The sequence below is a fragment of the Anguilla rostrata genome, chromosome 12, assembly GCF_018555375.3.
Source record: "Anguilla rostrata isolate EN2019 chromosome 12, ASM1855537v3, whole genome shotgun sequence".
Classification (NCBI taxonomy): Eukaryota; Metazoa; Chordata; class Actinopteri; order Anguilliformes; family Anguillidae; genus Anguilla; species Anguilla rostrata.
In genome coordinates, this window is record NC_057944.1 from 22,099,352 (window position 1) to 22,126,482 (window position 27,131).

The 27,131-nt window shown below is 38.4% G+C and overlaps 2 protein-coding genes across 3 annotated transcripts in view; one reads left to right on the forward strand and one right to left on the reverse strand.

Moving 5' to 3' along the window:
* Positions 1–2,243: 2,243 nt before the first annotated feature.
* Positions 2,244–4,823, reverse strand: ankrd49 (ankyrin repeat domain 49). 2 transcript variants are annotated; one of them, XM_064302669.1, is made up of 3 exons: positions 4,618–4,823; positions 3,976–4,225; positions 2,244–3,372 (listed from the first exon to the last, which is right to left on the reverse strand). In XM_064302669.1, exons 2-3 carry the CDS (start codon positions 4,192–4,194, stop codon positions 2,911–2,913), a joined length of 681 nt encoding a protein of 226 aa, XP_064158739.1. In that variant the 5' UTR covers positions 4,195–4,225; positions 4,618–4,823; the 3' UTR covers positions 2,244–2,910. The 2 variants fall into 2 exon arrangements, with proteins under 2 accessions (XP_064158739.1, XP_064158740.1); XM_064302670.1 differs by lacking the exon at positions 4,618–4,823 and adding an exon at positions 4,431–4,568.
* A 142-nt stretch (positions 4,824–4,965) lies between these two features.
* mre11a (MRE11 homolog A, double strand break repair nuclease) overlaps positions 4,966–27,131 on the forward strand; it is a 43,735-nt gene continuing 21,569 nt past the window's right edge. Inside the window, exons 1-11 of the mRNA XM_064302665.1 lie at positions 4,966–5,198; positions 6,005–6,072; positions 6,167–6,299; positions 6,806–6,966; positions 8,305–8,392; positions 9,352–9,493; positions 12,188–12,302; positions 14,357–14,542; positions 15,752–15,923; positions 22,074–22,154; positions 25,449–25,575. Coding sequence (XP_064158735.1) covers positions 6,053–6,072; positions 6,167–6,299; positions 6,806–6,966; positions 8,305–8,392; positions 9,352–9,493; positions 12,188–12,302; positions 14,357–14,542; positions 15,752–15,923; positions 22,074–22,154; positions 25,449–25,575 — 1,225 coding nt within the window. The 5' untranslated portion in view covers positions 4,966–5,198; positions 6,005–6,052. The remainder of the gene's footprint in view (positions 5,199–6,004; positions 6,073–6,166; positions 6,300–6,805; positions 6,967–8,304; positions 8,393–9,351; positions 9,494–12,187; positions 12,303–14,356; positions 14,543–15,751; positions 15,924–22,073; positions 22,155–25,448; positions 25,576–27,131) is intronic.

Below are 27,131 nucleotides of genomic sequence, written 5' to 3' on the forward strand. Positions count from 1 at the left end.
AACCCTCCTGTCTTCATCTTCTTCTTATTCTTCTATTGTTTATACCCAGTATATTTATTTGCCTTATTCTGTCTAGCATAGCTTTCTAATTCTGTATAATTTCTTACCAATGGTATCTTTCTTAGATAATTGCTCTTTTGTTGAATTGTGTGATAATATATTGTTTTTTATGTTATATGTACATGGTTCGAAAAATTGATTTTGTCATTCAGTGAAGTATACTGAAACTGACATTTCACATTGAGAGAGAAAGAGAGAGGGAGAAAGGAAAAGAAACAGACATTATCTCTTCCATCATTATATACTTATGACAAAAGCATTAATCAAAGCACATCACATTTCCAGTGTTTTGGGAAACGACAGCAGAGAAACCCCAGGTTTGTTTCCGACCACAGTGTTCTGTGACAAATAACCACCCTCAGATTTGACGCTCAGCTATAGAGTGAACGGCTACATGTGAAAACTGATTGTCAGTAAGTGAGAAATAAGGCTTGCATCTTTCATTTTGAGTTAGTATAGCTTATACATTAGTGACTCAGTTTTTTCTGGTGGTGGAGTGCAAGATAACAAAATGATACATTCCTAATATTTAGCACCATAATCACCAGTATTGTAACAGTCGTGGTAGTATTAGCATCATACCCCTTTTAGCAGAATATTTAGGGGTGGCTGGGGCAGTAAATTAGAAGGTCCGGAAGGAACCAGCAGTTTGTGAGTTATAGTCCTAGAATGCTGTCTGCTCCATCCCATCTGTACGTGCAATTTGTTTATATATGTTTATTATGGTTTAGAAATTTTTAGCTCTCCAGTTTAAATGCATGCTGCTGAGCAACGTAAAGTATTGCAATATACTTGGTCAAAAAAAAAAATCTTTACTGTGAATAGTAGATCCACATGTACTCCATTTCATGCAGAAGAAGAATGCCTAGTAAAACGACAATGGGGCATTTCAAGCATTGATGGGATTCTCATCAGAGGTTAATCAGAGGTTGTTACATAAATGGACTTAAAAAGGCTGAAATAGAGGCCTGCAGCTATCTCCAAAAGAAATCAAACAAAAAAGGCAACTTTTTTGCCACCGAATGTAGACACATTTTTAAAATCAAACTTCAAAGCTAAAGTTGAGCGATTATTTCTGCTCAATAAAATGACCGCAAAATAGATAGACAGGTTTACTTATTCATTTCAAAGACCTTTTCAATAGGAGTCTTATTTGGTAAGCTGAAATTGTTATCATGAGCAAAAAACATATTTTTACTATATTATTAGCTTAAGTAGTGATTATAGGCTACACAAGTACTGAGCAAGCAAATTAGCAGTGTTAAGACTGACACAGCATGCCAGATGAAGCCTTTGTTACCATTGTTGCCATCTCTGTATATATAGTCTAATGCAGGTGTAGCTTAATTGAGGTTTGTTGCCTTTTTTGAGATAAGGACAAGTGCGACCTGCTTGCTGTGCTTGAAAGAAGATGTCAAAATGACAAGTGTATTTACTCTTGACAGAATCACGACATTGTTTCATGTTTAACATCCCTAACAAAACTCTTTCATTAAAGTCCGCTGCCAATTGCCAGTACCTCACAGGATTCTGTCACAAGTGGACTGGGAAAGACTCTGTGCCAACTCAAATTTAATTCATTCACTGTTCACGGTTAATTTGTTTGTCGGTTGTGGCTTATTCAATACGAGGAAACATAGGCAAGCCATAGATGGCCTTACGCAACAGCTACTCAAATTGCACTCAAACTGATATAGATCGTAGACGTTAGAAATGGTTTAACGGCAACCTAAGAATCTAACTTACTTTAGTTTCAACAGGCCAGAATCGATATTCTCAATATAAATGTTTATTTGAAATGTAGATGCTTGAAAGTAGATTGCAACAAAATGGCAGTAATTTGCATGAGGGTGAATGTTGTAATTTTTTTTCCAGTTGAGAGCCAATGAGAGAGGTTATTGCTTCTACACATGAAAACAGCCCAGCACTAAAGACACTGATAACATCACAATTGTTCTGACAAAGCCGGTTTGACTGAGCATGACTTTTGTTTCAGTCTGACATTCAGCTATGAAAGTATTTGAAAAGAAGACAAGGCAAATTAGCCAGCCAAAGCAAGAAATATGTCATTGTGCTCCTAACACGAGAAGCCCGCCTCACAGTGAGTTGAAGCTGCTTGTTTCATGAACGTAAAAAGGAGTCAGAGAGACTATCACAAACTTTAAACAAAGCTGGAAACCATGTTCACAATGACATCACAATTTATTATTTATAGGCCAGTCATTTTTCCAGTTATACTTTAACAATAAAATGTAATTGCATAAATATGATACTGTGAAGAAAGACATTGTATACTTAGTTTATATACCACTACCTCATATTGCTTGTATTTTTCAATCGAATAGAATACATTTGTCATTTTCATTGTGTTATATGTCTTTGGAAAATAAAAAGAGAGAACAATTGAACAAATGTGATTAATACGCATTTGAACATTTTCTAGGTAGGGAGAGGCAGCAAGTCACCGCACACATCAAATCACACATTCATCCCTATTTATCTAGCTGCTTTCCAGAATATAGCATTTCATTAGTAGTTTGGTTAAAGACTAGACAGTCTTTATAGAGACAGCTTTAAATTAGAGACAGCACTCGTGTCACACTTAAGAGAGAATTACTTAAGACAGAGTTTACTCGACTGTCTTTTCTGTACTTACTAATCTTGATTTTATTAGGCAACACTGGTTGTTCTGGCTCTGAAATATAGGTAAATACACAACTGAAAACATGATTGTGTTTGGTGTGTAGCAGTTTAAGTACACGGGACAGTATTTTAAAATTATTTCCGTAATTTGTCTTGAGAAGACTGTCCCAATCTCCGGCAGGCCGTCACAGGCCTGCCCTCTGTTACTCAGCTTTGAGGTAACAGGTTATTGCAAGGCTCCACAATCTCAAACAGGTGGTAATGTGCACTAGTCCTGCGTGCAATTTCAAAGGCAGTTTCGCCACTGCTGCTCTTCAGTCCTGCCTGTATATGGCGCTGCGTCAGGAGGAGTTCCAGTGTCTGCTTGGCACCAGTGTTGCCCGCTGCTAGGTGTAGCGGGGTGAGCAGACCATTCGTCTGGGCGTTGACCTGCGCCCCTTGTTGGATGAGGTAGGAGGCCACAGCGACGTTGTTCCACCGGCAGGCACTGTGCAGTGGAGTCCACCCGTCCACTGTACGGGCGTGGAGGTCTGCACCATGGTGAACCAGGGTCCGCACCACTTCAAGATGACCACTGTACGCTGCACGGTGCAGGGGGGTGTACCTGTCCTCATCCCGGCTGTGCACAAGCAATGGATCAGCTGACAGCAGTCGCTTAACGGTGACCAGCTGAAGTGATGAGGAAAAACCAATAAAGATCGCTTAAAAAATGAGTTGCCTGGCAAATAAATAAATAAGCAATGGACTCAGAAGATGCAATGGCTGAGGTTGATAGAGATTTGACAGAGCAGCCTGCTTCCACAACACCTATTATGAAACGTGAAGCTTTTTCATGTTATATCATTTTCCTACTTATTCTTTGTGCCAGTACAGTCATGTTTTATCAATTGTGCAACTTAGCCTCAGCTGGATCTGAGGCATGGAGGAATACACTGAATTCTCTGGATCCAAAATAATGCAAACAAAACCTAACACTGGCCTTCTGCTGCAGCTGTTTGAGCAAAGATAAGTGTCATATGTAAATTACTTACATTTGCAATACAGTTCAGACAAACCTGGCATTGAGATGTGGCACATACCAACAGGACACATATTTCTATTGATAGTTGAGGTGAAGCATGTATAATTAGTGAATGTATAATTAGCATGCTTTTTAAAATCAAATGCATGTCAGTGTTCATACTATACATCAATACGCATATTACTGTTATTATTTAATAAATGTGAATAACTACATGTACCATCCTACGTTTACAAGTGTGCCTAACTTACTCTGTTCCTCTCAGAGGCCCATAGCAGCAATTCTCCCGGCCTATTCTCCAGCATTTTTTCCTGTTGCTGGTACCACTCCTCACTGCGGGAACCCTCCCTTTCCTCTTCATCGTCATCTTCATCATCATCTTCCGGCCAGAGGCTCTGTGTTCCTACTGGTATAAGGTGCTGATGTGTCTCAAGAAACTCCAGCTGATTAAAGTCCTCGGGAAACTCCATCGTCCTGAGCCCAACCCTCCCTTGTCAATTTCTAAAGCATCACACAAGTTGGATAATTAGCATAGAACATAATTCATTAGCTAGCTATCCCAACCAGCACTACATAAACGCACGTAGACGATCACTTATGTAACATAACAATCATTACGCTTAATTTGCAATCATTCTAGGTAGCTTATGTTGTGTAAATAACATGGCATTGTGAATGTAAAAACACGCAACATGCTAATACATACAACATCACACGTTAGCAGTAACCATTCTGTCGCTGCCGCCTGCTCTGGGCTCATCAAGTAGCTGAATGAACAGCAGTAAGCGATTTTACGATTTCTGCTGAATTTTCATGTTTTATTTCAGACCTGTTTGGTGCCCGGTATTACCCTAGCCATTGTGCTATATGGGCGAATCGTTGTTTACTCATACCTAGCTACGTTAATTAGCTTCCGTTATCAGGAACGTTGTCAGAAATAGACATCAATGAATCAGCTGCACATCATGTTCTTTAGATACAGCATTCCTCAGTTAAAGCACACAAAACTAGCTAGGCATTATTATATAGTTATCAGACCAAAACACTAGCTACTTTGCTCGGCAGCTACCTCACCAAATGGAAACACAGGTTAATTTTACGTCATCAGTTTCGTTTTACTTTTTGACAGGGAGTGTATGGGAAGTGTAGTTTTATAGTATAAAGTATTGGTGCATTTGAACAGGGCTTTGAAACTATTTAAACTACATTTCCCGTTGGTTATGTAGGGCCTTCCACTTCCGTGGAAGTTCGAATTCACATGTGTTCTTATAAAGCATTTGCAGGAAAAGGTAAAAATAATAAGGGACCCAACGCAATGCTTTGCTACTCAAAATAACGTTGCTGAAGTTGTGTCCATTACAGGGTAGTGTGTGCTGTTCATCTCCAATGAGACTGGTGTTGCATTAGTTTCAACTAAGACGACATCCTGACCAAGCTAACTGAAAAAGAAAGTCAGCTAACATTACCTAGCAAAGTAAGTTTGGTCTCTTTTAGTTTTGCGACCTGCATTTGCATCTCATGTCTGTACATTTTACAGTAAGGTTATAGGTAACGTTCCATTCATTAGCATTTTTCTGTATTAAGTAATGGGTTTCAGGGTAACATGCATATATATAGTTCGATTTCTAACTGTATTAATGTTATAAAACCTGCGATAATTGTCGCATAGAGCTGGCTGCTAATTATGGGTTCTCGGGACCCACTGTGTATGATGTCTACCAAACCATAATTTAAACCTCTGAATTATAATGATATGTTCATTGATATTAATTGGACACGTTTATTCTCTATTGAAAGATTTACTGTTAAAGCCAAATTATATCAGAAATGATCAGGTATACCATTAAGAACGGCCAAAATTCACACTCAAAATCAATTAGCTAATGGTGCTCTTTGCAGTAATGTGGTATATGGCAAATGCTTACCTTAGAAACAGGCTAAATGTTTTAATTGATTGAGAAGAGAAATAGTGGGGTCCTAACTGCTGTTGACACCTAGTCATAGATACTAAACTATTTGTAGAAAATGAAAGTTCAATTTAAAGGCAATCACAACAAGCCTACTTTGTGATTAAATAATTTTAAGGAAAAATATTTTGAAATGCTTAAACATGTGTTTTCAACGTTTTTCAGGAGATTGACTATATCAAAAACCAGCATATGCTATATACTGAGAACTCCCTGTATAGAGGACAAACAATGTATAATAACAGTGCATACTTTTATTTAAATTTTTTATATGTATTGTTTCATAACTACATAATTTCCATTCCCACACAAGGATTCCTGGGATTTGAGACCTTATTTATTTTGACACCTTGACATCACAATGACATCAGAGAACGCTATGTGAGTTTTAAAACAATCATAAAAACCTTACACTATTTTCAAAATTTTAAATATTCGAATGCATTTGACTTGTTGCATTTGTGTTTTTCTTCAGGGATGATGAAGACACCTTTAAGATTCTCATTGCTACGGATATTCACCTGGGGTACCTAGAGAAGGATGCGATCAGAGGGAAAGACACCTTTGTGACATTTGAAGAAATTCTCAAACATGCCAAAGAGAACAAAGTAAGGGCAACATCCAAGCCAAAAGTAAAATTTAAATAATGTAATTTCATGCAGATATAGAATAATGACGGGAAGTTTTACTGAACCAGGAGCTCATGTTTTGCTTTGTAGTTGCACTTTGGGAATTTGCTGTGTGTACTAGCAATGTATGGGGTCTGACAGAGCAAAGGCCAGACTAAAGCAAAAATAAAAAAGAATAAATACAAAAATAGAGTGACTTGATATGGCAGAATCACATGTGGCTTAATTTAATGGGTGGCATCTTTAGTACCATTCATTTGACCTTACTCACTGGTTTTATGGATTGAAGTTATGTAAACATTTTGGTGTAACAAGGTGGATATTTTTTCTATGATTGTTTTTTCTTATATTTCTATTTATTCATATTGACTAAATTTGAGATTTCTTTCAGGCACCTGATGCTGAGTTTGACATCTAGACCATAGAAAGTGAATTACAGAATATTATGGTAAATTAAAATAAGCTATACCCTTTTTACCTGACAGGTGGATTTTATTCTACTGGGGGGTGATCTTTTCCATGACAACAAGCCCTCACGTGGAACAAATCACTACTGTATGGAACTGTTGAGGAAGTACTGCATGGGAGATCGGCCCATCATGTTTGAGATCTTGAGTGACCAGGCTGTTAATTTCGGCAACAGCAAGTAAGCTGTTCTTTTCTTCCTGCTGTCCTTCATTGGTCTTTGGATTTTGTGGTGCGCTCAGTACAGAAGTAATTATTTCACCCAGTACCTTGCAAATGTCATTTGAAAGTGAAAAAGGGACTATGAGTTGAAAAGCCCTCATTGGCTTTTAAGTGCTCCAATCATGGAAAGCACCTTGTTTGAATAGGACTTTCCAATTAAAATAAAAGAAGGAACTCCTAAATAATTTTTAACAAGGTGCCAGACATGGATGAATTTGAGTTTTTCCCCCTAACTTAAGCCCAATCCTAGGGCAAAGCATCTTTGTTAACAGTACAATTATCCCAAAACGAACAACAGTCTTATTGAAATATTGAATAAAAAATACAAAAAGGAGAAAGATAAGGGGTTTTGTAAGAGATTGGAGATTTTGTTTTTCCATTCATTTGGTTAACTAGAAGAGAAGATTCACCTAATTTAAATTGGAAGCTTTCAACTCTAAGTGAAGACGAAATCATAGGTATTTTCATCAGCAATGACACTACAGAATATGATGTTTTAATGTTATTCTGATTATCCTTACATTGTAACTAGCCCTAATTGCAGCAATCATGGAGAATGAAGACCAAATGAAACTGGCTGAGAGCAGCAGTTTGAATATTATATTCAGTTTTATGTCAACTCATTGCATTCACTTCTACCTAAATTGGTCAGTGTTTCTGCTGTGAATATTCAAAATGATGCCACCCTCTTCAAGAAGTAGACACAGTTTCAACATTTGAGCTTTATGCTTATCTGCCAGGACAATGCTCAAATGAAAGAGCTTATCCTACAGTAATTTAATTGCATGTGAAAAGATCTGCCATTGTTAGGTCCCAACTATTGCAGGAGAGAACTACTCGTTATATGATGTACTATATCAGATCTCATATACCCAGCATTTTTGAGCTGATTTATTTGTGCATACATTTCTTTGTGGTGCACAGTGCAAAAATAGACACATACAATGCTTCAGTTTGTTTGTGCTGCACCAGATCCACACTAGTCTGGACCATGGTTGTGTTTGGTATACAGGATCTGATCCACTGTCATTTGAATAAGAGTGCTATGCTACACTTTGTGACTATGGTGCGGTGTATAGCCCTGCCTTACATACTGTATGAGGGTCATATCTCTGAGGTTCTACTGTACATCTAATTAGGTGTGTCAGCACACCTGTAGATAAACTAAATGAGTATTTAAGAATGAATTAGGAGGAAACTAACTAACATTCCAGTCCATACTTTCACATTGAAAAGCTCAATTTAGTGGTGCTGTTAGCTAAAAGTTTATTCCTGTATATCTTTGTCTTTCATTCAGGTTCCCGTGGGTGAACTACCAAGACGAGAACTTGAACATCTCTATCCCTGTGTTTAGCGTACATGGGAACCATGATGACCCCACTGGGGTAAGATTTCTCTGGTCTCATGTCATTACATTCTGGCGGCAAATTGAACTATCAGGACACATCTAGGCTGAAAAGGAGCGATTTACATTAATGAAAACCTAATCAATCTGTATGGAAGTGGAATAATTTTTGCAGTGGGTTGCAGGAGGCCACTGTAGGTTGTGCTATGGGAGGCCTCAGTGTTGGTTGCTGGACCTGTCATAATGGGCTCCCGGTCCATATGTGGGAAGGTATTTTTCATGTGTTCTTGTTCAATGTGAACACAGGTATTGCTAGCAAGCTTGCATTTTTTGTAAATGTTGAACCTCTAGGTTTTTGTTGGCTAACAACCCAGGCAGGTCAGGTGATGCCACAGGTGTCATTCTCCGTTGATGAATGTGTGTTTCTAAAACCATCAGTAATTTTCTGTTCTGTATTACCATAGATCTATTATCCTGACTGCCAGTGGCCATGCTAAGTACTGAATATCTTCCTTCTTATGCTTATGCAGTTTGAGAAACTTGAATACCAGCTAAGTCACCCGTGACCAAGATGACATAGGCCTGTTACCTCTGCGCCCTCTCCAAAGCTGGTTGAATGCCCTTCACCTGGACCCCAAGTAGCACAGTCCATGTGTCACACCGCTGCCTCCTCACTCTTAGGCCATGGAAGAGGACATTGTGGCCCACTTTCACAGAAAACTATCAATTCAGACACCTGCCTCTCCGGGTGGGGGGCAGTCCAGCAGGAGAGGACGGTGAGAGGTCAGTGATCATACAGGAGGGAGGGTGCAGATCACATCAGCGTGACAGGGCTGCTTCTGCTTCTGACGTCATCATACTAGGTCACGGGTGACTTTGTTAGTATAAGTTTCTCAACCTGCATGAGACAGAAGATGTTCAGTATTAAGCACTGCCTCTGGCAGTCATCCAGGATTAATGGAACCACTGTTACATGTGTAACCTTCCTTCCTAACCCAGGCGGATGGTCTTTGTGCCCTGGACCTCCTGAGCTGTGCAGGACTTGTCAATCACTTTGGTCGCAGTAGGTCTGTGGAGAAGATAGATATTAGCCCCCTTCTGCTGCAGAAAGGGAGCTCCAAGATTGCTATGTATGGAATTGGTGAGTCTGCCGGGGGCAAAAATCAGATATCTTTATGCAGACTGTGTGATGCAACCTTTCATGCAGCTGTACAAATGTGCTACTGATCTGAACAGAGACTTCAGTGTGATGACTTGATGTTGAACCGTTAATTAAAAGTATTTGAAGTATTTTGAAAGGTGTGTGATCTGATGGTGCCCTCCAACAGCTCAGAGGAGAGCGCATGATTGCCTGATGTGATATTAGAGATTGAAGCAGTGAGACCAGATGTTAAATAGCTGGGTATTGCAGGTTGAGAGAATGGGGGAAAGTGCATTTTTTGAGATGGATTGCTTTGAGATGGATTGATCAACAAATGTTGTGTAATTGAGAAAACCACAGCGTAGAGAGTAGTGTAGGTGTGTCCAGGTCTGTGTGCTTGTGTGGGAGGCAGGAAGGAATAGGCAGGTAGGAGGGCTACCCACTCACTGTTTTTTTCAAATGTCATTATGTAATTACTGCTTTGGCCAAAACTGTTCTGAACAGAAAACCATTAATGCCTGTGCATATCAGCTGGACGTACACATGCTGAAAGCCTGATGGAGAGCAGGTGTTGAATTTAAAATAAATAAATATAAATGCAAGAACAATGTGAAAATAAATGAATGCACACTGAAATAAATGAATTAATAGATAAAATCAGACACAAATGTTCATTTCTGCATCTATTTCCATATTGATTTATTTCTTGATTCATTGATGTCTGTATATATTTATTTTATGTTTTTATGCTAGAACTTCAGCAAGTAGACAAACAAGTTTCAGACATCAAATGGACAAAGAGATAGCAGTGTAGCAGTAATTACAAATAGTGCAGAGGTTAAAAACAGGACCATATTTCAGTCACAGAGTCATGAATTACATGTTTGAAGTCAGGAATTGAAAGGGAATTTTATTTTGTAAAATTTAAGATTTTTTGAAGATTGCTCCAACTGTAAGGTGCAAAATATCTGAAACCCAGCTTTCCAAATTCAGTAGAAGGATGAGGGACTTTTAAAAAGTATCACTCATGTTTCCCAGGCAACAGCACAAAGGTGGACTCGTTTCGGAAGAGCACCATGTAGAGGCTACCAAGCACAAATGATTATTGATTTCAAAATTAATACATATTTGGTGTTAGTTTGTCATTTAAAAAAAGGTTTTTGTCAGCCAGACAGGGGTTCTTTTTGGCCAGGCAGCTAGCCAGGCCTGTAAAATTATAGGGAAAACACTGTACTGTGTTTTTGCTAATGCTGGCCATCCTGAACTATAGATGCTGGAAATGTGCAACATCAGTGCCTGACTCATTATCATATTTAAGTTGAAAAATGGTTTCTGTTTCCTGGCTTTGCAGAGGAGGATATCATTTGCTTTCTTCCCTTCAAAATCCAGCCTGTGATTGTAATGGCATCCACAGTCAATCAAAGCATGGTGCAGCCCTACCTGTGCCTGGATTTAACGCTAATATGAAATCATCTGAAGAGGTCGAAGATGGTGGCAAAGTTACTTTGCTTACTCTAAATCTCCCATTTGTGTGTGTGTGTGTTTGTTTAATGAGTCTTCAGTGGTTAACGTTAGATAGACAGGCAAAACACGCAGTTGAGATTATTTTCTGCCTTTAGAAAGGAGTTCAGTTGTTTCATTTCTCCCTTTTTTTTTCAATGATGACATCTGTACCAGGAGTGTGACACTAGAGCCGGCTCACATATGAGGCTCTGTCATGGGGAACTCAGGTATGAGACAGCCCAGAGATGTCTGAAGAACATTACGTTCTCATGTCTGGGTCCTTTCAAAAGGGCTATGTCCCAGAGCTGCTTCTCAAGGGTTTTTTTTTTTTTGTCAGTCCTTAAAACCTGTTGACTAAGCGTCGTTTTTGATGGCACGTACTTAGAACATCTGTTATGCAGTAACAGCGAAATTTTCATCAACTCAAGGTTAGGTTGCCCCTTTGGAATGGGTAGAGGGCTGGATCCATCTGTACAGTCCCTGAGAGAATTGCGGCCTGCAGGCACCTGAAGGGGTCTTCTCCTTTTGTGTGTAGCGCCTGTACGTTATTAAGACAATTGGGTCCGTGTTGAACTCCTCATTTTCTTGAATCAAGATTCCAATTTTTGCTTTGATATCAGCCAATTATTATTAGAATTATTTTTATTGTTAGATTTACAAGACACACAGTTTTCTTGTTGTTGTTGTTTTCTTCATCTAAATAATCTGGATGTTTTGGCATGCAAAAGCCTGTCAGGGAAAGTAAACTTAGTTGCTTGGGGGCTCGATTGCAATTACGCTGGAGGGAACTATGGATTTATAGTGATATGAAACATCTTTCCTGTCCTATTAGCAGGTAGAAGGGGATTGAGCGTGCTGGGCATGCATAACCTTCAAGTCCTTAAATCTTTTCTCTTATGTGAATTATGTCGTGCAGTTACTATTTAAAAAGGTGACAAGCATAACGAGTGACCCCTACAAATGATTCTGAACAGCATACACGCATGAAACCACTTTAGTTATATAAGAAAGAAAGATATTTTGTTTATGGGGTCTCGTGGGGGTTATGTAGGCCGTGCCTAGGGCTATATTGTGTTTTTTTTTATTTAAACTAGGAGAGATTATCCAGGAAGTGGCAGAACTGTGTAACCTCTTTTTACACACAATGTTAAAAAAAAGGGAAATGCTAAAACTGACTTTCTATCATCCCAGGGTCCATACCTGATGAGAGACTGTACAGAATGTTTGTCAACAACCAGGTGACCATGCTACGGCCACGTGAGGATGAAAGCAGCTGGTTCAATCTGTTCGTCATCCATCAGAATAGGTCAGCCCAGGCACATTCCAGTGTATCGCAGGAGTGTGTTTCCCTAGGCACACATTATATTGTTTGTTTCAATCCAAAAGATGTCTGTAATGGTATCTGTAATGATGATAATGATTACAACATTTTTTTTAGCATAGAATGGCACTGGATTAATATGAATTTTCGTACATTTCTGTGCATGTCCGTGCGTGTGTGTGTGTACATGTGCATGTGTGTGTGTGTGTGTGTGTGTGTGTGTGTATGCGTACGCAGGTGCAAGTGTGCGTGTATGTCTGTGTATACAGGTAAATTCAAAGGTATTGAAGGGCTGTCATTCCTACACAGATAATACAAGATCGATGTAAATACCCTCAAATTAACCACATAACCCACCCTGCATTTTAATCTCATACTCAGAGCCATAACATAAATTGTGTGTATATATATATATATATATATATATATATGGTACACTCCATCAAGTTTGGGACACATACATTTTGTTCTTGATTTGGCTCGGTACTCCACAATCATAAATTTGAAATTAAAGTGCAGATTTTCAAGGTGATTTTTTAAAATATGCATTTTTGTTTCACCATGTAGAAATTACAGCACTTTGTGTACATAGTCCCCCCATTTCAGGGCACCATTATGTTTGAGAAAATGGCTTCACAGGTGTTTCTAATTAGATGTGTTAAATTGCTTCTTTAGTGCAGGTATAAGACAGCTTTCAGTATCAAATCTTGATTCTAGGCTTTTGATTGCCTTTGAAGTCTGTTATTGGCATTTGTCAACATGAGGACCAGAGTTGTGCCAATGAAAGCCAAGGAAGCCATTATGAGGTTGCAAAATAAGAAAAAAACATTTGGAGACATACATTGGGCAAATCTTCACTTTTACAAAAATAAACTGTTTGGAGCATCATAAGAAGAAAGAGCAGAGCTCAGTAATGGCAAAGGGACTGGTTGGCTAAAGAAGACTTACACATGTGATGACTGAAGAATTCTCACCATAGTGAAGAAAAACCTGTCTGATACATCAGAAACACTATTCAGGAGTTGGCTGTGGATATGTCAGTGACTTCTGTCTGCAGAAGACTTCAGCAACAGAACTACAGAGGCTATACCTCAAGATGAAAACTACTTGTTAGCCACAAAAACAGGAGTACCCAAAAGAGCCTACAGTGTATAAGCCTACTTATAAATGCACATAATGGTTTATTATATCCTATATTAACAGTCTTATTGTAAAGTATTATATAGACTTCTGAAGTCCTGGAAAGCAGTACTCCATAATTGCTCATCCCTCATGGAAATATTGTGGCATGGTTCATTATGCATTATATGAGTAATGCTTTATATGAGTAATGCATGATGAATGTCTGAATTTGGATACAGAGCCACGCTCGTTATGCAATTCAATCACTGTCATGATGTTTACTATATGATTATATGGTTACATATTTGATCTGTATATTGATCTATTCCAATGCCTAAAACAAAGATAGATAAATTAGGAGCTGATTGTGAAGCATTGAAAGTTGACATTGTCTGTTTAAAGTGAAATTTAAAAAAAGCTAAATCTATGCAAGATCCAACAGGATAACTTACTGCCCTAACAAAGTAATCAGATATTGAGCATTTTTTATGCTTTTATCATTATACTTTCTAAAAGAAATAACTTCTTAATGATATGTAAGACTTTCTTCCTGTTATATGCTCCATTTTCACACTATATTGGCTGCATGTAGTACTGGGAAATGGTTTTATAAGTCGATATCTCCTGAGGTGGAAGAGATGTGATACTCCGTGACAGTTCCACTCAGAGCTTGTTGTGTATGGTGACACTGGAAGATACTTTCCTTTAATAAAATCGTATTTTGATGTGTTTGATGTAGTGTCAAATTCCAGTGAAGTGTATTGTTGAAAATTTGAACGCAACCCCACAGTCACCGCAGATCATATAAATTAGATTCATGGTATTTATGTATGTCATATACTAGAAGTCAAGACCTTGTGTCTGGCATTGGTGACAGGGTTAATGGGTTGTTTCTCATTTGTGTGATTCTATTTCAGGAGCAAACATGGAGCCACCAACTACATCCCAGAGCAGTTCCTGGATGACTTCCTGGACCTGGTGGTGTGGGGGCATGAGCATGAATGCAAGATTACCCCTGTGAGGAATGAACAGCAGCTCTTCTATGTGACACAGCCTGGCAGCTCTGTGGTGACGTCACTATCACCTGGGGAGGCTGTCAAAAAGTAAGGCTACGCTAGCCAATATCCTGTCATCTAGTACTCTCCTTTCCTCTGTTTAATGATCTCCCATCCCTTCTCAGCTTGCCTGAATAGCAGATCTTTTCCTGAAGCTTACCCTGGTTAAGAGTGCCGTGTTCTACATTCCCTCATATTCCTCTGTACTGCAGGGCCTAACCTTCAGTTTGGGTACTAGAGAAGGGGTCACTCAGTGCTTGTACTGCCAAATAGCAGTGATGAGTTAGGCCTGCAGATTATTTCTTTACAATATCAGTTAAATCTCTCCTCACCTCCTTTACATAATGGCCAGACCCCTCTGCTCTGTAACCTTGAGGCATCTGCCAATCTGTTCCTGATGTGGTTATTTGCCCCAGTCACACTGCCTGCTTGTACTGGCCCTGCAGTGGTGGGATGAACTTCCCACTGAGATCTCAGGCCAGCATAATCACTGACCATTTGTTTTTTTTTTTGTTCCTATCTTGACTCCCCTCCTGTTCCACTTCTTGCAATTTTTTTGTCATGCAATAATTACATGATTGTAACAAAATTCTTGCTGATTTTATGTGGCTGTGAGATGTATGAATCTAATCATTGCTCTGGTGGCTGCAGTTATGCTAATTTCACTGTTTGTCACTCTGGATCATCTTCTAAGAGCATCTGCTAAATAAGTGTAATGTACTGATTGTCCAGTGGACCCGTGGTGATTTAGATAACTTTAAGTTTAAGTACGTTACGTGCTGTCCATTTCGCTGGCATTTATTTCAACAGTGTCTGCCATTGCTTTGCAGATTCAATTTCCAGGTGGAGAGTGCATTTATGTCTCCTAAGCAAGATGCCATTTTAAGCTGCATATATCAGTGTTATGTTGCTCTGGATAATGTCATCTTTTAAATTGATACTGTAGTAATAATGATATTAATATTTTAATTAAAGCCTGAAACCACACAATAAAGGGGCTTCTCCTCTGGCTGGATTAGGGTATGGGTTCACAGTGACCAACATAGTTCAGTAAGTTTTTTCTGATCCGTCTAAATCAGTTCAGGACTGCTTGTCTGCATGCAGCAGGAGGTTTTTGGTGAGGAGCTGTGAGTTGCAGACTGGGAGCCTTGGAGTTTTTGCCGACATGGCAAAATTGTTATGCATTATCTTGTCTCCTATTCAAGCTGATGGAGCAAAGCTTTCCTTTCACTTTATTTTGTGTCGTCCCAACCCCAGGCACATTGGCCTCCTGCGAGTGAAAGGCAGGAAGATGAACTTGCAGAAGATTGCCTTGCAGACTGTCCGGCAGTTCTTCATCCAGGACGTGGTGCTGGGGGACCATCCTGACCTTTTCAACCCTGACCACCCCAAGGTCATGCAGAAGGTGGAGGGCTTCTGCCAGGCAAAGGTAGGGTGGGGCCCTATGTTCTTCTTTTAGCAGTCTGCTTTTGATACTCACAGTAGACTAAATATTTTGTTTGTTGCAGCTCATTAAAGGATACTGCGAATGGCCACTTACAGTATGAGGCGAATGGCTACTTACAGTATGAGTTTTTATGTTGATATATCTGCTCACATGGACCCATAGACAGTGGTCAAATTTTAAATTATTTGACCGCTGCCCATGATGATGGTGTTCATTGGTCTCGGCCTAGAATAATAAAACCTTGTTTTGTAATTTTTTTAACTGCTCAAAAGGTTGCATTTTCTTTTGCTATCCATTGTGCTTAACATAGCTAGCTAGTTAATGTTAGCCAACTAATTTCAGCTTACTTAATATAACAATAGAAATGAATAAAAATAAACATTATAATAATGAACAACCCTGCTACTGTCTCCACAGACCTTGGTTTAACTTTACAGCAACATAGCAGTGTAGCAAATGGGAAGACATAATCCAGTGTTTCCCACATGAAACTCTGGTGGGGGGATCCCAAACATTCTATGGAGGTCCTGAGCCATGGCCCCATGGCCATAGCTAAAATGTTTAATCAGGTTTCAAGCAGAGATTCCAGCTACATGAACATCTGGTGTCAACACTTGGCTTAAAACACTACTTGTATTTGATTAACATTCAACAGCTTTGAATACATTTATCTAATTGACATAACATTACATATCACACTGGGAATAAAGCTTTGCCGACTTCATGCTGGAAATAATGTTTTTTAACCATTGAACCCACATTCACACTGATGTAGCTAGCAAATAGATAATTAGCTGAATTTTGTCTCCTCAAAACATGCTTTCTGGACTGAAACCATAACATATGGGCGACAATTATTAACCTAAATTTTGATATAGATGTAATACACTCTCTTACTTGCTGTCTTGCAATTATGATCCTTCTCAAATTTCTCCCAAGTCACCAATTTAAATTTTATCAAGGCATCTCCTTGTATTTGTCAATAAAAACATGCACTGAACTTGAATCACACTTTAAGATATGGGCTACTGCATGGCAATTGACAAATCCCAGTCCAGTAATATTTTCTACTTAGCACCCACCCTTAAGAGCAGCTGCTCTGTTCCCCTTTTGGAACAGAGCAGGAATTTATGCTTTTTGTAATACAGAATTGCTCGTCTTAACCAGCAGGATGGTTTTTTCCTATTTCTGTTATCAAGGGGGACAATGCTCGTTCAATGAAAAAGGGGTAGAAGAGTGGCTGCACAAGAGTGTGTGTGTCAGTACCAAGGACAACCACCTAGTTAGGTATTCAGTTAAAACATTTACCACCTCCTGTAGAACTTTAAGATTCTGGCTTGTGATATACTGGCGTCTGACTCAAATTGCAGCCACCCATCAGTCCTTGTCAGAATGCAGTCCACTGGTGGACAGCACTTCTTGCACAGCTGCTGTGGGCAGATCACCAGTCATTTGTATGTCAGGTGTGGACCCCAGGAAGAGTAGCTGATTGCCACGGCATCAGCTAATGGGGATCCTTTAAATAAACAAATAAACAAATCCAGAGGAGTGCTTTGCTGCCCGAAGCCCTTCCCTCCTGGGCAAAGAGATGCTTGATTTTATATACAGAATGTGCAGCTGCTAGCCCATTCCAGGTTTTGATTCCTTTCTTTGGAGCATGTCATTGAACTAATGAGTGCTTCCGCTGGGCATGCCTTCGATGCAGTCCCTGTTTCAGAGTTTGATGTACTATTGGTTAACATTTCAATTCACTGGATGTTCTGTACAGTATGCTGAGAGGTGCTGGTGATTATTGTGAAAGGCTAAAAAGGTAGCTCATTGGAAACCCGACCATGGGGCCTATTTATTATTTAACTATGTGGCAACCATAGTCCGTCTTCAAATGTTTGCAAAATTTGCTGTAAAATGAATATATGATGACATCTTTGCCCAATTTATTTGAAACCGCACTTATATTTATTGAGTTATATTTATTTATAAAATGCTTTGAGGCCAGGGCATCTCTTACTGTATCATTATGTGTGTATCTTCTCTGACTAGCCAAGGCCAAGCATTGCTCTTAACGAGCAATAGTTGAGAGTATCAGTGGTCTGCAGATGTGAGACCTCTGATTTGTAATAATGGGGAGCACTGCTCCTGATGCTTATCAATCATGTTGCGGCACTGCACAGAACAGGAATGCATAATGAACTCCAGGTGATTCAATAAAATGCCACAATATGTTGAAAATCATTTCTAATTAAAATGTTTTTTACACCATGGTGACCAGGTAATCAGCATACTCACATAATGATGTGCATGCACATGGACAACTGCTATGGAATGTTTAGGCTACTCTAGGGCTTAGCAATAATAATAATAATAATAATAATAATAATCAGGGCTGCAACCTCATCACCTTCGGTTGACTTTGAACTCAGAAGAGGTCATTTGCATTAATTGTGGAGATCCAACAACTCCGGGGTGAGGGGGGGGGGGACTGTCAGGCTATTCTGTTGTCTTTGCAGGGTTTCCGCCAGTGTATTGTATATCGCAACCACAACATTTATTTTGCCTTTTTGTATAGCTATTTCCATGGATAAAATCACATTTATTATTATTATTTATTGGTTATTGGTATTTACTTCATATCCAGGGAGATGCACAACTACATGCACATTACATGACGTGTGCAGCCATTTAGTAATACGATAGCATTTCAGGCTAGAAAATAACCCGTTAATCCAGAGAAATTGCTGAGTTGCCTTAAAATATTTATAGCAACAGAATGCATCAAGGCTGGCAGACCAGATCAAATTTGTTGTGACAGCTACCGTCCAAAACGAACACCCGAGAGAGGCTGCCTGCGTGTGTGCCTCCCCTAACGCGTTACGTCATTGTTCTGCAATGCGCAGCTGTCGTAAAAACAGGCTGGCTACGATAAGCGGAATCGATAAGCTCGGAGGCATACGATTCCAATGAATAGGACAACTTGGAATCGGTTCTCGATTCCCATGCCTGTTTAAATGTGCCCAGCATTCCAAAGCTTGTTGTAAGATTCAGTAGCCAATCAGGACTTGAATACACGTTTTTTGTAGAGTGCAAAAACTTTGATATTATTTATTTTAATTTAATTTAGTTTATTTTGTTATTGTTGAAAACACAGCATTCCAAGACTCTACATTGTTGTCAGATTCTTTGTAAGACTCTGCTATGCTGTAAATAGTTTTTTAAAATGTGTGTTGAATAAATGACTTATTTATAACAACATTCACATTACGTAGTCATATTTTCAAATCTTCAGTCAGCTTTTAGCACTGACTTAATGTAGGGCCTTATGGAATCTGTGTTAAAGCTTTTTTAAATTCTCAATTCCACGATTCCGTCCATAATTCTGTTATCACAGAAACTATAGGGCCCTACCTTAATCCTGCCATCAGTCTGTCGCTGGCCCGCGCCGGCCCCCCGTCAAAAGATACTTGCCACTGGGCCTACCAACTTTTCTGAGGAAAACCCTGCTTTGTGTAAGCTACCTTCTGATTCATCCTTTGAACAAACAACTGTCAAATCAGCTAATGAGAGCCAAGATTTCCTCTGAATTTGAAAGCATTGTCTCCGGTCCTCCGCCTCCTGATGTGGGAAAATTCGGCTGACAACTTCTGGACATCAAACATAATTGCTCACAGCTCCATGAGGTTAGCAACAATAGGCCACAATAAGCAATAAAACCATGGACAGACATTTGCAATGTTTTAACTGAATTTATTGTATTTAAAAATTGAATTTGAATTGCAAAACTTGAATTTGTATTCAGTCATTTGAAATTGAATGCAATGGTATGAAATGGAATCCGGTCTTCATTGCATTCAATTTTCTCTTTTAATTTCAAGCCAATAAAAATGTATGCAAGTAGTTATTAAAACTATTTTGGAAAAAAAAAACATCATTTTTGAAACTAATTTAAAAAAATAATGTATTAACGTTGTATTTATATTTATATTTATTACAATTAACAATTAAAAAATAAAATATCCTAATTTTTTACACATTGTTTCAAAGGCAGGGGAAAATGGGCCCAAACTGTGGCATTAATTCGCACTACAAATTTATAAATTCTTTATGGAGCTACAGCAGAATAAACCAGGAATAGTAAATTGTTAGATGATGTACTATGCAAAAACATTGCTAAACTAAGTATAGGGATAAAAATTCTGTTCCCCTATGTGCTCGTAGACTGTGAAGAATTCAAAATCCTATTACAAAACACAGATACTGAATAAATAGAGGTGAGATTAATTCAGTTCATCTAAATGTATAGTTTCTGAATCAGTTTCACGTTGCTATGTTTTATAAATTGTTTCTGGAATATGATTATTACAAAAAATGGGGGCATTTGAATGTAAGGTAATACAAATCTCCATGAAAATAATTTTCTCCTGTAAAAGGATTCTAACGGAGTAAATGTGATGAAATGGGTTTCATCGACTGTCGACTATAAGAATCAGGGGCCGTATTCACAAGGCATCTTAAGGCTAAAAGGTGCTCCTAATTTTAGGATTTTTTTGGTCTAAGAGTAATTCACAAATAAATTTAGCATGACAACTAGCTCCTAAATCTGTTTAGTGGCCTGGGGGTTTGACAAGAGGACTGTTGTTTGACTGTTTTTATGGTGTTCGTACAGTTAAAGGCTGTTTTTGTTTTATGTCAGACATAATGGGACCTGTGTCATTAAAAAAATTTCCACGTTCCACTTTTGACTCATCTGTCCATAGAGCATTATCCCAAAAGGCTTAGGGACCATCCGGGTGCTTTTTTGCAAATGTGAGACAAGCATTGATATTTCATTTGTTAGTAGTGGTTTCCGTCTTGCTGCTGTCTAATGAATCCCATTCATTCCACTCACTCTCTTTCTTATTGTGGGGTCATTAACACTGACCTTAGCTGAGGCTGGAGAGGCCTGCAGTTCTTTGGGATGTTCGTCTGGGATCTTTTGTGACCTTGGACAAATTTTGGAAGGCCGGACACACCTGGGGAGATTCATCACTGTTCCAAGTGTAATCCATTTTTAGATAATGGATCTCACTGTGGTTCGGTGAAGTCCCAGGGCCTTAGAAATGGCAAATACTTTTTTTTTTCTTTTACGTCACTGCATGTTCTTGTGCTTTTTTCTTGGTTTTTGAAGTAACCGAGACTCCAGATTTCCCTTTAGCAATGTCCTTCTTTTCACAAACCACTTGGGCACGAAGCAAAAAACATTCTTGCATCCAGTTTGGTTTTTGTTTTTGTTTGCTGGGCAATGTAGCATCACACTTGTTGTTGTCAGCATGGTTATGATGAATTCACTGACACTGACTCATCTTCTCTCAACCAATCGCTGTGGGTATATAAGTACACTTGTTCATGAAAAACATCATCCATATTAACAGGGTCATCCTCAACCTCTCTTCTCTTAGCTTAAGAATTATCCTCATTCCTTCGTAAAAGCTGGTCTCAGATGCTTTGCAAGTAGGTTTATAACTTTTTGTGCCCCTTAGGAGATAATGGTAAGATGATGTTTTGTGAATATGGCCCATGGTTATATTGTATGTTGTCCTTGAAAGTTAAAGAATATTACTGGAAAAAGTGCTTGAAAGTCTTTTTTCTTTGTTCTTTTTTTTCAGGATGGCAGTACTGACCTGCTTATCTGTCTGAGTCTATTGAGGCTGTCTGAGTGACTTGATACTGAATTATATCATACCCTCTCCTCAGTTTTCTGCTCAGAGTGCACCAGAATGCTGCATTTCGCTGTTGAAATAAAAACATTTCTTCAGGGGGAAGGATGCCCTGGACCCTCTGACTAAGCTGTGTTTTGTAACCTGTCACTTCTTTCAACCCTTACAAGTTTGCAGCCAGCAACAGCAACAGCAGCAAGCTTTACATGCACCCAAAATAAAAAAACGAATTAAGTAAAAACTAAGAGTAACAGAACAAATCATGTGGCTATAGCATGTAGTTTATAGCCATGAGGACATTGGTGTTTGCGTCTTGGTGCTTGCCTGTGTTGGCAGAACTGTCACCGGCAGAATCGCAGTAACACCTGGAAAGTAGTCAAAAAGGTAGAGGGTAGTGATATCAGTTTTGCAGATACTTCTCAGTAACTCCTGTGTTTTACAGGTTGAAGAGATGCTGGAGGAGGCTGAGAGGGAGCGTTTGGGGAATCCACTGGTGCCTGAGAAACCACTTATCCGCTTGAGAGTGAGTGCATCCTTCATCTTTAACCTTTTTCTCAGTAGAGTTGCTGTGACAAGTGCTTCTCTGCCAGGTCTGTGTTTTCAAAACAGTACAGTACATTGCATTCATTTAGCAGATGTAGGAGAAGTTTCATCTGATTTATATGAGCAATAATGTGGACCCTGGCTAACAACATTGCCAGCCAATACGGTATGTATGTAAGAACATTAAAGTTAATTATGCAAACTATTAGTTATTCAATCAAAATGTAATTTTTTTTGATATAAACATTTTCTGAGTAAATTAGGAGTGGTAAAATGAGAATTAATTTTTTGAAAATAGTTTATTAAATGAACTGCTCATACGACTTGCAATTTGTGTGTTTCTTATTCAAGACTTTGATGAAACACAGATGAGGAAAAAAAGTAATTTGGAGAAAAAGTGTGATATGAAACCATAAGTTTGTTGTGTTTTTAGCATTTGTGGAAATACATTAAGATTGAGAATTAAAGAGATGTTTCTGGGCAAAGGTCTGGAAATGGGATTATAGGAATGTGAGTGGTGTCAGATAGAGGTGGAACTGTACGCTTAACTTGCATTAAAAGTGGACTCAGCCAATTGTGGAATTTATATGGCGTTTAGCAAAACTCTGTAGCAAGGGCAGTAATACTCTCACAACTCATATTGACATCTCCATTTAAAGTACGATTAATTCACCTGGGGCCATATTTACGCAGGAATTGCAGGGCTTTGATAGACGCTAATGAGACAAATAGCGTTTTTCCATATTACTTAAGGTGCCACATTAAGAGGTTCACGCTAGGAAAATGAGAGTAAATGCGGCATCCCGATGCGCAATAATTTATGTGTTTGGGTTGTGTGTTAAGAACACTCTAAAATACATGCATATGTATATTAGAGTGTTCTTATGTTATGCCGCAAAAATATGGGAGGATAGAATGGAAATGTATGACCTGCTACAGAATATATTACGTTCAGAAAATATTTAGCCTAACACTGAAATTTTCCTTCAAACAGCTTTGACATGTCAGTAGTCATTACCTGGTCTGCAGCCCTGCAAGTGTAAGGAATAATAGCCAATTTAACATTTCAATTACATTCATAATTTATTTGAGTTGGATACAATTACTGGCATCAAAAGACTGGTTATGTAGTTGACTATACTGCAAATTTTAATCCTAGACCATGGGGCTCCTCCATATTTTAAATTATTTTGATGAGAGGGGAAAGTAATAGACTGGGTGAAACTTCTAGAATAAAGAACTGTGTATGAGAAGTGGTGCATATTCAAGTAAATAATTCTCAAAACTCTGTAAATTCAGTGTAAAACTTAGGTACTCATCAGTTACAAAAAAGTCTCCATAGTGCATATATACTAACATGAGTACAACAGTCAATGTCAGAAAGGAAGTAAGGGTGGCTAAAAGGCTGCTTTGTATATTTGTCTTGTATAAAAAGAAAAACTGTCATTCTAAGTGCATTTAGTACTCCAAAGTGCTGTCATTATTGCTGGAAGAAAAGAAAAGCTGGAGAAAAGGTTGGCAGCTTTCAAAGTGGGAGATGGTTTTGCTTTTGAATGCTAAAACAAATCTTTACTCTTAATAGTTGTTTGCTCTTATAAAAAAATATAGTTGAGCTTCAGCAGGCTTTATAAATATGCTTAGAAGTATAACACACAGGAAGCCTTAGGCCTAAATATAAAAAGAAATTAAATAAGGCAGTGTAGAGTCCTGAAAAAAATGTATTCATTTTAAATACATTAGCTAGCCCTGATTTAAGAGTATGTACATAACCAGGAAAATATGTGTAAACCATTACTTTTGGTTTAATTAAAATTAAAATTTTAATAATTTAGTAGAGTAGTTATTTGATATTAATCTAACTTTATTTTTTACAGTGGCTGTATTTTTCTAATTATAAATCATTTTGAAAGTTGTAAAACAATAATAAAACCAATATCAGCTGGGATTCTCATTAGAACATTTTTTTTTTGTATTTGACTTTCCAAATGTGCAGCTAAATAAGATGCAGCATAATAGAATAATGACCACAGTTAATTGCTTTTACTTGTTTTTGGCAATTGATAACTATGGACTCTGGGTAAGAGCATCTGTTAATGCCTAAGTGGCAGAGGTGTGATTTGATTTTAAATTGTCATGTCAGTTAGAACTCTTGCAACCCAGTTCTGTAGCCTGCATATTATCAGTAGTTTTCTAGTTCTTTATACCAGGAGAAGGTGTAGATTGGATCAGGAGTTCCTTTTCTGTGTTTCTAAGTACGTAGTGTGTTATATTTTTAAGAACTAAGCATTAGGCTGTATTTCAGATTTGTCCTCTTTGGATTTCTGCTTACCCTCAGTTGGACCTCTGCTACTTAAAGTAAGTTGCACACTCCACAGGTTTCCCAATGCACTTGTGTGGTATTTGAATGTGTTCAATTCTGATGATACAGCAGCTGTTAATAGTAGTGGTGCAGTATCAGAGTGATTTTTAATGGCCTCTACAACTATAGTCAGGTATGGAAGGCATTTCTTCTGGGATGGGTTGCATTGCCCAAAATAGTGTACTTCCATTTGGAAAAGGTAGATAAGAGTTGATTGTGGTTGGCAGTAGGATTTGTGCTTTCAGATTACAGTTCTCAGTTGTGGAGTTTGCTATTAGTTTCTATCACGGAGTGTAGTTTTGTGTAGTCTTGAGAGAGCATTGACTGCTGAGAGCAAATCAACAGGGTCCTTTTATGGTTAGCATCACTTTACAGATGGTTGCCGTTGACTTGGCATTCTGTGGCTCAGAAGTTGAGCCTTTAGTGGATTTTTGTCTGATACACTTTGCTATGAAAGACTCAGGAACTCACAAGTGTAGGAGATTACATACTTCTGTAGATTCAAATGTATTCTGGGTCTTTAAATACATATTCCTTTTTTCCCCAGAGAGAGAAACGATTTTCGCTTTTTTCCTTCACACAGAATTCAGTGAATTGGGCCTGAGTTCATCAATGGAGTATCTTTTTGGTATCTTATATGGCAGATTGTGGCAAACATAAGCAATTAAATGCATGCCAACATGTCCTGCTTGATGTTAAAAACACATATCCCTAAGGCGTATTGGTTTTCATAATTGAGCCACTGGGGTTCTTGTTTGTTACTCTAAAGCTAGAATTTCTGCATTACTAATAATAAAGTTATTCATCTAGTTAAACATTCATCTGATGTTTAAATTTTAGACCTGGGAGGAGTAGTGTGTTCATTTCATGTGGAGATTTTCGATCCCTAATTCACACCTTTTTCCTCCTTATCAGGTGGACTACAGTGGAGGATTTGAGGCCTTCAATACAATGCGGTTCAACCAGAAGTTTGTGGACCGCCTAGCCAACCCAAAAGATGTCATCCACTTCTTCAGGCACAGAGAAACCAAGAGCACAAAAGGTTATTTTCTTTACTTTCTTTTCATTGTTTGTTCCTCGCATTTTTGCTGTTTTGAATTGCATACAACAGTGGTCTGTCTTTGTGTTAGGTAGTGCTCTTTGTAGGCATACTTACACAAATAATGGGAGATGGCTGTGGAAAAGTATTTCATCATCTTTGGGGTTGCCAGTAAATCCATATTACTCACTCTCTATTGATGAACCAACTGGCCCCATGTTCGTAACAGAAGACAAGAAACTTTAATTAAATAGCTGGTTATGGGAACACTAGCCTGTTACATTTGTGTGAACGTCTGGTTTTTACCATCTCAGCTAGAATTGGTTTCATTGTTCTCAGAATATACCTAATTGTAGCATCAGCCCAGTCCTGCATCTACAGAAAGTTAGATGCTGAATAGTTTTGGAACAGCTATTAATGGATAGCACTGTACAATATAAAAATAAAAAAAACACTTAAAAATTCAAGCCTGACACTGCATCAGCACTGCCAGAGGAAACACAGTTGATGTGAGAAGGAAGTACCAGCAGAACCTTGTGTTATGCTGTCTTGCATTGCGATGACGTCTGTCTTTCCTCATACAAGGAGACTTTAAAGGACTTGACCGAGGAGAGGGTAGTTCAGTCTTAATTCAAATAACCTGCCTGGTGTTATTGTAATAATATTACTGTCATCATGTGCCTGTTCATATTATTTCTCTATACATGAAATATTGTTTTTTGATTTCATAGTCTGGGTGAAGTCTCAAGTTCATATTACATATTAAAACATATTAAATAGGTAAATTGATACATAGATACTGCATTAATCACTAGCTTTAGAAGTATCGTATACTATACCATACCATACAGAAAAAAAAAACATCAAATAAATTATATGTGAATGAATTCACCCCAAGCAGTGAGGCAGTGACCTTGCATTGACAGAATCTGGTGAGGGATCGTTTTGGCACAATAAACTTCACACATTGTTGGAAATTCTCAGACTAAATACTAGAGTATGCATTGCCTCCATTCTGATGATGATATGGTTCACTGTTCTAGGCACAGCTGCTGATTCAGTCAAATACAAATATGGCATGTCAGTCATTTTCGCTGAGAAATGTTATTTACTGTGGGTACTCGAACGCTATCAGTCAGATACTGATCCCGTGTGTGGGTTTTTGAGCAAATGTACATATATAGCTCCGGGCTTCCACAAGGGAGATGAGTTAAGACTACATATAAATTTAAATATGAATATTTGAGTTATTTTATTTCATAGGTAAAATTCCGTTCCATCTTCCTCTTACCTCCAGTGAAACTGGTACAATGTGAATAGTACGTAATAGACACTGAAAGCTCTATGACTGTTGTTCAATGTATTAATCTCTTCAGACTATACCTGTACCACTCTGCAGGGCACTCCCAATCTGGGATCATTTTTTATCACTTCAATCAGTCTACTTTGTTCCTATAGCACTTTCATGTTACACATCTGCCTCCTTTGCCCCTTCATGTTACATGTCACTCCGCCCAGCACTTATATTGTGCTTTGAATCATTATCTTGATGTTGTAGC